Source organism: Pecten maximus, chromosome 1 (assembly GCF_902652985.1).
Source record: "Pecten maximus chromosome 1, xPecMax1.1, whole genome shotgun sequence".
Taxonomy (NCBI): Eukaryota; Metazoa; Mollusca; class Bivalvia; order Pectinida; family Pectinidae; genus Pecten; species Pecten maximus.
In genome coordinates, this window is record NC_047015.1 from 48687410 (window position 1) to 48699050 (window position 11641).

Genomic DNA, 11641 nt, shown 5'->3' on the forward strand with positions numbered 1-11641 from the left:
AAATGAGACAAAAAGGCCCTTAACCAAACCAGCACATGGGGTTTGCACCCCTCACAACCAAAATACATCAGGAGTGAAACTTAACACGTACATACACCAGTACTATACACAGGTAGGACATTTATAGGTAATCCTCAATACACACAAACAACATGCTACCTGTACACTAGAGTTCAAATCCAAAATGACCAGCACATCTCGAGTCAAACCTGCATATTTGCTTATCAGCTGCATACTGAAGTTAAAACCCACATCTACCAGCACAATGGGAGTCAAATTTGTATCTTCGGTCACAATTTTCATACTTCACCAAACACTACAATAGCTTGTCATGTCTCAGGTTTGGTTTGGATTTGTATTGTTTAACGTCCTATCAACAGCTAGGGTCATTTAATGACAGCCTCCCCTGTGTGGGTTTGGTTTGTATTGTTTAACGTCCTATCAACAGCTAGGGTCATTTAAGGACGGCCTCCCCTGTGTGGATTTGGTTTGTATTGTTTAACATCCTATCAACAGCTAGGGTCATTTAAGGACGGCCTCCCCTGTGTTTGGTTTGGTTTGTATTGTTTAACATCCTATCAACAGCTAGGGTCATTTAAGGACGGCCTTCCCTGTGTGGGTTTGGTTTGTATTGTTTAACATCCTATCAACAGCTAGGGTCATTTAAGGACGGCCTTCCCTGTGTGGATTTGGTTTGTATTGTTTAACGTCCTATCAACAGCTAGGGTCATTTAAGGACGGCCTCCCCTGTGTGGGTTTGGTTTAATATTGTTTAACATCCTATCGACAGCTAGGGTCATTTAAGGACGGCCTTCCCTGTGTGGATTTGGTTTAATATTGTTTAACGTCCTATCAACAGCTAGGGTCATTTAGGATGGCCTCCCCTGTGTTTGGTTTGGTCTAATTTTGAAAGTGGCAAGCATTATGTGACCACTCCATTGGACTCCAGTATTAAGATGTAGGATGCGCTTCACACTTCGGCTTTTTATCAGGGAGCAGTAAACCACTGGGGAAGAAATGCATATTTTGAGCCTGACTGCATTCTCTGGCACCGAACATCATAACCTGGCTCCCACTCAAGCAGGTAGACCACACTGAAACATAAAATATTAATATGTATGTAGCAAAGGGCAATATTGATATTTTATGAATAATCTTGAAACTGGTAGTAAACATCACTAATAGGAAGGGGTCAACACTGATAACTGGACAGGACAACACTGGTACAGAGACAGGGCAACACTGGTACAGGGACAGGACAACACTGATACAGGGACAGGACAACACTGATACAGGGACAGGACAACACTGATACAGGGACAGGACAACACTGATATGGGGACAGGACAACACTGGTACAGGGACAGGACAACATTGGTACAGAGACAGGGCAACATTGGTACAGGGATAGGACAACACTTATATGGGGACAGGACAACACTGGTACAGGGACAGGACAACACTGATACAGGGACAGGGCAACATTGGTACAGGGATAGGACAACACTTATATGGGGACAGGACAAAAGGACAACAGGACAACACTGGTACAGGGACAGCACAACACTGATAACTGGACAGGACAACACTAGTACAGAGACAGGACAACACTGGTACAGGGACAGGACAACACTGGTACAGGGACAGGACAACACTGGGACAGGGACAGGACAACACTGGTACAGAGACAGGGCAACATTGGTACAGGGATAGGACAACACTTATATGGGGACAGGACAACACTGGTACAGGGACAGGACAACACTGGGACAGGGACAGGACAACACTGGTATGGGGACAGGAAAACACTGGTACAGGGACAGCACAACACTGATAACTGGACAGGACAACACTAGTACAGAGACAGGGCAACACTGGTACAGGGACAGGACAACACTGGTACAGGGACAGGACAACACTGGGACAGGGACAGGACAACACTGGTATGGGGACAGGAAAACACTGGTACAGGGACAGCACAACACTGATAACTGGACAGGACAACACTGGTACAGAGACAGGGCAACATTGGTACAGGGATAGGACAACACTTATATGGGGACAGGACAACAGGACAACACTGGTACAGGGACAGGACAACACTGGTATGGGGACAGGACAACACTGATATGGGGACAGGACAACACTGGTACAGGGACAGGACAACACTGGTACAGGGACAGGGCAACACTGGTACAGAGACAGGACAACACTGATACAGGGACAGGACAACACTGGTACAGGGACAGGACAACACTGGTACAGGGACAGGGCAACACTGGTACAGAGACAGGACAACACTGATACAGAGACAGGACAACACTGATACAGGGACAGGACAACACTGGTACAGGGACAGGACAACACTGGTACAGGGACAGGGCAACACTGGTACAGGGACAGGGCAACACTGGTACAGGGACAGGACAACATTGATACAGGGACAGGACAACACTGGTACAGGGACAGGACAACACTGGTACAGGGACAGGACAACACTGATATGGGGACAGGACAACACTGGTACAGAGACAGGGCAACACTGGTACAGGGACAGGACAACACTGGTACAGGGACAGGACAACACTGGTACAGGGACAGGGCAACACTGGGACAGGGACAGGACAACACTGGTACAGGGACAGGACAACACTGATATGGGGACAGGACAACACTGGTACAGAGACAGGGCAACACTGGTACAGGGACAGGGCAACACTGGTACAGGGACAGGACAACACTGATATGGGGACAGGACAACACTGATATGGGGACAGGACAACACTGGGACAGGGACAGGACAACACTGGGACAGGGACAGGACAACACTGGGACAGGGACAGGGCAACACTGGTACAGGGACAGGGCAACACTGGTACAGGGACAGGACAACACTGATATGGGGACAGGACAACACTGGTACAGGGACAGGACAACACTGGTACAGGGACAGGGCAACACTGGTACAGAGACAGGACAACACTGATACAGGGACAGGACAACACTGATACAGGGACAGGACAACACTGGGACAGGGACAGGACAACACTGGGACAGGGACAGGACAACACTGGGACAGGGACAGGACAACACTGGTACAGGGACAGGACAACACTGTTACAGGGACATGACAACACTGGTACAGAGACAGGACAACACTGGTACAGGGACAGGACAACACTGTTACAGGGACAGGACAACACTGGTACAGGGACAGGGCAACACTGATACAGGGACAGGACAACACTGGTACAGGGACAGGACAACACTGATACAGGGACAGGACAACACTGGTACAGGAACAGGACAACACTGATACAGGGACAGGACAACACCGGTACAGGGACAGGACAACACTGGTACCCAGACAGGACAACACCGGTATAGGGACAGGACAACACTGATATGGGGACAGGACAACACTGATATGGGGACAGGACAACACTGGTACGGGGACAGGACAACACTGGGACTGGGACAGGACAACACTGATATGGGGACAGGACAACACTGATATAGGGACAGGACAACACTGGGACAGGGACAGGACAACACTGGTACAGGGACAGGACAACACTGGTACAGGGACAGGACAACACTGGGACTGGGACAGGACAACACTGGGACTGGGACAGGACAACACTGATATGGGGACAGGACAACACTGATATGGGGACAGGACAACACTGATATAGGGACAGGACAACACTGGTACAGGGACAGGACAACACTGGTATAGGGACAGGACAACACTGGTACAGGGACAGGACAACACTGGGACTGGGACAGGACAACACTGGGACTGGGACAGGACAACACTGATATGGGGACAGGACAACACTGATATGGGGACAGGACAACACTGGGACAGGACAACACTGGGACAGGACAACACTGGTATGGGGACAGGACAACACTGGTACAGGGACAGCACAACACTGGTACAGGGACAGGACAACACTGGGACAGGGACAGGACAACACTGGTACAGGGACAGGACAACACTGGTACAGGGACAGGACAACACTGGGACAGGGACAGGACAACACTGGTATAGGGACAGGACAACACTGGTACAGGGACAGGACAACACTAGTACAGAGACAGGGCACAATGGTACAGGGACAGGACAACACTGGGACAGGACAACACTGGTATGGGGACAGGAAAACAATGGTAAAGGGACAGGACAACACTGGTACAGGGACAGCACAACACTGATACAGGGACAGGACAACACCGGTACAGGGACAGGACAACACTGGTACAGGGACAGGACAACACTGGGACGGGGACAGGACAACACTGGTACAGGGACAGGACAACACTGGTACAGGGACAGGACAACACTGGTACAGGGACAGGGCAACACTAGTACAGAGACAGGGCACAATGGTACAGGGACAGGACAACACCGGTACAGGGACAGGACAACACTGGTACAGGGACAGGACAACACTGGGACGGGGACAGGACAACACTGGTACAGGGACAGGACAACACTGGGACAGGGACAGGACAACACTAGTACAGAGACAGGGCACAATGGTACAGGGACAGGACAACACTGGGACAGGACAACACTGGGACAGGACAACACTGGGACAGGACAACACTGGTATGGGGACAGGAAAACAATGGTAAAGGGACAGGACAACACTGATACAGGGACAGCACAACACTGATACAGGGACAGGACAACACCGGTACAGGGACAGGACAACACTGGTACAGGGACAGGACAACACTGGGACGGGGACAGGACAACACTGATACAGGGACAGGACAACACTGGTACAGGGACAGGGCACAATGGTACAGAGACAGGGCAACACTGATACAGGGACAGGACAACACTGGGACGGGGACAGGACAACACTGATACAGGGACAGGACAACACCGGTACAGGGACAGGACAACACTGGTACAGAGACAGGGCAACACTGGTACAGGGACAGGGCAACACTGATACAGGGACAGGACAACACTGGTACAGGGACAGGACAACACTGGGACAGGGACAGGACAACACTGGTACAGGGACAGGACAACACTGGGATTGGGACAGGACAACACTGATACAGGGTACATGTAATATCAAAAGGTTACCTTGGATCATTGTTGGTGATGGTTTTCTTGATGAATATGAGAATCTGATCCAAGAAATTGAAGCATACATTAGGCTTCCAGGGATCCCGTATGTCCTACAATAAATCAGGTTCAATTAACAAGATAATCTGGGTTTGACACTTACACTTTGAGGAGACAGCAGGTCTTTTCTTAGGTCCAATTTTAAGGAGGTCTGAATTTTATAAGGAATGCAAAGGGAGACAATTATGACTAACTCTTATAGTATAAAATGAACAAGAGGTCCAAAGGGCATGTCTTACTGCTCACTTGTGTTTCTAATTAGCTTCAATTACATTTCTTATATTGACTCCCTAACAGTGACCAAAAAGCTTAACTAATTAAATAGGCAAAGTTTGTATAATTGTTGATTTGGTGACCTTGGACCCCACGTATGCTGTAAGAGTCCAATCATCGGGATATAGATGTAGCAAAACTGGACTGGGCTGAATGCTGGGGAATAAGTAGAGGGTCAATCTAGACTTCAGAAACAACGGTTTTGAGACATGGTTAGGTTGCTTAATTTTTCTTCTCCTTTTACCATGTCTACATACTAAGAGTCTCTAGTCTACCACTGACATCCTGTACTCTGTACTCACCCTCGCTATGTGAGGTAAGTCCCCTGTGTTGAAGGTATTCAGTCCGTTAACAATACCGTTCCTATCACGGAAACCTGCAACAATCTTCTCAATACCAACTAGGAAACTCTGGGCCCACCATTTTATCAGCTTGTATCTAGAATTTGAAGGAGATACATATTCAGAAACAATGTCAATATTTGCTATCACTTATACGTATATAAATTTCTATCAAGGGAGGAAAATCTTCTAACTACTGACAAAGAAAGCCCTGTTAATAGATTTGTACCCTACTTTACATTTCAGAGCTCGTTACTAGAATTTGAATAAGAGTTTGATACAGTTAGTGAACAATTTTTAAATAAGTTAAAAGATCTAATATATTTATATCAAGGGAGGTAGATCTCCTAACCACCAACAGGTATAACCATGTACTGAGTACAAGAATATGACAGAACATTTACTGGTACAATGTAAGTCAGAACCTTGAAAGGCATGTGTGTTACCACTATGCCACCCAACCATCCAACTGTACTGTGTCTATACTTAATCAAGTAACTTCAGAGGAGCTCAAACTGGCTTTACTAAATAATGCATTTTTTTCTGAAAGCTGATCATGACCTGATGGAGGAGGTTGAGAACATATTAACATGCCCTAGTCAAACAAATACTTTATTTACTGGATTACTTCCACTACCTAGTAAATAATAACATAGATCCCCATCATCAACCCTTATAATTAGACCATACACTTTTTATGAGTGAATATATACATTCATTCAATACGGACCAAAGCTCTCTAATAATAAGGGGTGAACAAGATACATAGTGCTACTTATATCTAGTCAAAATTCCTTCACCCATTCTGGTTGAGAAGTTTTTTGATAGAAAATTTAACAGAGAGATGACAAATGCTATGCAATGGTAATATCCATTCACCAGCACTTTGTATCAGGTGGACTTATTATATGTGAGAACTTTGGTGTTCTGACCTCTTGAAGGTGAAGTCTTGTTTCTGTGACTCAATTGCAATGCTGGTTTTAAACTCCACATACTGGTACTTCTCACCTGGCCCTACTGCAGAAACTGCTGCATCCACCTCCCCGCCATACACTACAACAGAATAACGCTATACACTACAACAATTATACCGTCATCATACACTGTATAATACATTACTAATAGTGACTTCTAAGGGCTGATCATATCCTTCTCCCACCATGACATCATGACATCATAACAACAATACAATGACATCATGGTAACAATTAACTGACATCATGGCAACAATACAATGACAATGACATCATCACAATAATAAAATGACATCATGGTAAAAATACAGTGACATCATCCTAACAATACAAATGACATCATGGTAACAATAAACTGACATCATGGCAACAATACAATTACATTGACAATTCAATCATATCACAATAATATTAAGTTGCATTACAATATATATTTTTTTTTTTCATTGGAAAAATGGTCCCTTCATATATAAATGTGTAATGATAGGAGAAAAATAATCCTCATCAACCTTGCAGATTTGACATAGAAATCTCAAATCCATCGTCTGATATTCTTGATTTTGTTACCCTCGACAGATCAGCCTAAAAGGGTTTTAATTAACAACCAAGAATATCAAGCCTTGGGTTGCCTTGGAGATTTCTCTGTCATATCCTCTAGGTAGGGGGAGATTCTGTCAGTTAATTTGAAGATTATGTTAACACCCTAACCAATGAATTAGAGCTTGATGTTGTAGCACAATGCCATTTTTCATTATCAAAGAGAGCACAAATAAGTATTTCAATTTATTTCAAATCCTCTATACTTCTATACATCATCTAAAATATGGCTGCATATAGGCCTATAGCTATAGAGTCTTCAATTTTGCCGTGACACATTCCAATGTTATAAAAGATATGAAGATGGACTAAAGAACCTTGTAAATAAAGATGATTTTAAAACAAAAATCAACATTTTTAAATCATATTGAAGTTCCTTTTATCTATTTTTTATTTTTTACAAAATAATGGTCGTGTAAGTGATTTTAAACTTTTCTTTAAATTTGCAATAGATGTCCCCCACCGGCCCCAGCCAGCGATTAAACTGTAACGATTTTTGAAGAAACTTAAAAAGCAGTAATGGTGACCTTTAATTTGATTCAACAACCCTGAAATTTGAACTTGTCCGATATATACAGTCCTTCGTAATTGTGTTCAATTTAATCAAAATCCTTCAAGGAAAGAAGCCGCTGGAGCTGGAGTGCTGACAAAGGATTTTCTAACAAGAGGCCCAGGGGCCTTAACGGTCATCTAACTCTAAATTAAAACCCTTATATTATTGTAGTATGTATTCTCTGTAGCAAGTATATAGTGGCACTGTTGGCCATGGTGGCCATCTTGGATATCTGACCGACCCAATAAATATCAATTAACACTTGGTCTGGACCATCTAAGCTTAATTTCTGGTAAGTTAGAGCTGAATACCACTGGTGGAATTTGAGAAGAAGTTTGAAATAGGCATTGTTCAGGAAAACCATGATTGCACAATCATGTTACAAAATGGCTGCCATGGCTGCCAAGTCAATGATTTTACTACAACACTTTGTTGGCCCTCCTTCCTTAACATCCTTACCAATTTCCAGCTCAATGGCACCTGTGGAACTGGAGAAGAAGTTTAAAATGTGTTTTTCAAGATGGCGGCCATGGCAGCCATCTTGGATTTCTGGCCAACCCGATAAATAACAACACTTGGTAAGGACCATCTCGGGATCATTTCTGATAAGTTAGAGCTGAATCCCACTGGTGGAATTTGAGAAGAAGTTTGAAATATGTGATGTTCAGGAAAACCATGATTGCGCAATCATGTTACAAAATGGCCGCCATTGCTGCCATTTGAAAGTTTTTACGAGGGCGAAAAAATAACAACACTATATTGGCTCGCCTTCCTTGACATCCTCACCCATTTCCAGCTCAATGGCACCAATGGAACTGGAGAAGAAGTTTAAAATGTGTTTTTTCAAGATGGCGGCTATGGCGGCCATCTAGGATTTCGGACCGACCCGAAAAATAACAACACTTGGTCGGGATCATATCAGGATCATTTCAGGCAAGTTTCAATTCAATAGCACTGGTGGAACATGAGAAGAAGTTTAAAATGTGTTTTTCAAGATGGCGGCTATGGCGGCCATCTTGGATTTCGGACCGACCCGAAAAATAATAACACTTGGTCGGGATCATATCAGGATCATTTCAGGCAAGTTTCAGCTCAATAGCACTTGTGGAACTTGAGAAGAAGTTTAAAATGTGTTTTTCAAGATGGCGGCCACGGTGGCCAGCTTGAATTTCTTACCGACCAGAAAAATAACAACACTTGGTCGGGATAATATCAGGATCATTTCAGGCAAGTTTCATCTCAATAGCACTGGTGGAATGTGAGAAGAAGTTTAAAATGTGTTTTCAAAATGGTGGCTATGGCGGCCATCTTGGATTTCGGACCGACCTGAAAAATAACAACACTTGGTCAGGACCATCTCAGGATCATTTCTGGCAAGTTTCAGCTTAATCCCACTGGTTGAACTTGAGAAGAAGATTGAAATGTGAAAAGTTTACAGACGGCGCACAGTGGACAACGACGGACGAAGCACAATGGCTATAGGTCATCCTGACCCTTTGGGTCAGATGACCTAAAAATAATAACTGTGATCTTGACCTTGAGTGTTAATCTTGTCCGGGATATTATGATCCATTTTGATTGTATGAAGTTTGATCAAAATCCTTCAAGGAAGGAAGCTGCTGAAGCGCTGACAAAGGGTTTTCTAAAAATAGTAACACTGACCTTGATCCAACAACCTGAAAGTTGAACTTGTCCAAGGTACATGTATTATGGTCCTTTGTGATGGTGCAAAGTCTGATTAAAATATCTACAGGAATGAAAGTGTACCGACAACCTTTGATGTTATATATATATATTATATATGTATGACTGGACAAAACCTACAGTCCCTCCACCCGTTTCACCGATAGGGAACTAATAAACTTCTACATATATGTGGACTGTTCATATAATTTTCTATCGTCTTCAATTATACTAAACATCTAAGATATTGATGTATGTTAGGTACTTACCTAGAGAATGAGAGTTTAACCTGGATCGCACAACTGAACAGAAGCCCTCGTTTGTGTTAACTAGACTTTCAGTGTCTGGTGTGCCATTGGGTGAACCTGAAAATGATTGACGTCCATCGTTTGATATATTTTACATTTCAATCTGGACTATCAATAATATAGATAGTATTTTCACAACCAAGCTATTATAATACGCCACCATTCTATTTCCCCATAGGCTATCAAGCTTATCACTATACCATCCATCTAATAAAGTGGAACAAAGGGAAGTAACTTACTAAACAGCTTGTTTAATTTACATTCAATGTTTTTATATTCATACACCTGGTACATTTACAAAAATGTGATAATAAATTCAAACATACATCATTTTTTGTAAAATGGATTTAATACTTACTTGCAGTCACATACTGCTCAAACTTCCAACCCCAGTAGCACATCTCATCCTGTATACCACTCCTGTTTTTCTTAAACTCAGCCTTTTTCTCTGTTTCAAATTCACACAAGAAGAAGGTATCTTTATAGCGTGTGATGGCTATCCTCCAACCCTCAGATGTCTCGAAAGGTGTGCACAGCAGTTTGGTCAGCAAGCCCCTCCAGCTCACAAAGTCTGTATTTAAACCTCTGATTGAATAAAAAATAGAACATTTCAAAACATTCATTTCTATGACAACTGATCAACATTTAATTTCTATGTTTATCAGAATATCAATACCTCAATCTAACCTGGACTATAGCTAGGGCAGCAGATGATGAAATAAGATACTAGGGGCCAGTTGTTCAAAAAGTGATTAGGTTAATCAATTGATTAGTGAAAATTTCATTTCTCTTTTACTTCAAAACCTGAGTATGTATACATATTCCTTAAAATAAGCAGGTCTGAAGAGACTGATGAATGTAATAATTTCATAAAATGTTGTCAAGTTAATTTTAACTCACTTTATTTTATCGAGTCATATGACATCTTTTTTTAGTGGTGCATACTGTGCCATGATGTATATCCCCATATATATGATGACCACGAAACCATGGACCTTCAATAAACTATACTTTTTCTGGTTGTCATCCACTCTCAGGTTTGTACAACAGACCTTTTCTATATATACAAGTAAGCAGATACCCTACCACCAACTCCTATAATTTGTTGCGCAAAACCATTTGACGCTATATATACTTTTGACAACTTTTCCAAGTGTTGTCATGATCAACAGTGTCTAAATGCTTTTCCACTACAACAGTAGGTATACCCTATTGCTTGACTTGAGGGAAATTCGCACCAGCTTGAGTTGATGATGTAACCAAGAATATACATGTAGATTGAATTGTACTGCAAGATATAACTAGATCTATAGTTTAACTTAGCTACTTACTTCTGTGGGTCAGTTTTTTCTGCCAATTGATTTTTTTCAGAGTCAATTGTAAATACTGAAGGATTATTAACTATCCACCTCAGGAGGTCATCTAAAAATTCTGGTTTAGATTCATCTTTCCTTATGTAATCTCTGTATCCAATTTTAAGATCAAAACAAACATCTCTTGGGTCCTTTGGGGGGATGTAATATCTCATCTGCTGTTTATTGAAAACCACTTCTCTTCTGCTATCCTGGGAAAAGGAACCAATTTCTGATGGTCTCCTAAAATATGGAAATTCTTTATCATAATTTGATTTGGCGGCGCTGAGGTACGTCTCTGATTTCATGTATGCCATAGCCGGTTGTTGGCACCAGTTTTGGAGTCCAAGTTGTTCATTTACCGGAAGTGTTTTTTGACCAATCATATGTCTAGCTTTTATTTAGCCC

General features: G+C 42.8%; 1 protein-coding gene across 1 annotated transcript; it reads right to left on the bottom strand.

The window, feature by feature from the left end:
* Positions 1-785: 785 nt before the first annotated feature.
* LOC117336506 (decapping and exoribonuclease protein-like) lies at positions 786-11591 on the bottom strand. Its single transcript, XM_033897102.1, has 7 exons — positions 11213-11591; positions 10240-10466; positions 9843-9938; positions 6699-6819; positions 5728-5863; positions 5111-5205; positions 786-1094 (listed from the first exon to the last, which is right to left on the bottom strand). Exons 1-7 carry the CDS (start codon positions 11548-11550, stop codon positions 989-991), a joined length of 1119 nt encoding a protein of 372 aa, XP_033752993.1. The 5' UTR covers positions 11551-11591; the 3' UTR covers positions 786-988.
* Between the last annotated feature and the right edge of the window lie 50 nt (positions 11592-11641).

Bases quoted from the DNA above. Each gene is read 5' to 3' on its own strand.
- LOC117336506 (XM_033897102.1), bottom strand. From the start codon at position 11,550: ATGGCATACATGAAATCAGAGACGTACCTCAGCGCCGCCAAATCAAAT. The intron at 9,939-10,239 runs GTAAGTATTAAA...AATCATTTTCAG, and splicing joins TGAGCAGTATGTGACTGCAA to GTTCACCCAATGGCACACCA. The intron at 5,864-6,698 runs GTCAGAACACCA...TTCAAATTCTAG, and splicing joins CAAGACTTCACCTTCAAGAG to ATACAAGCTGATAAAATGGT.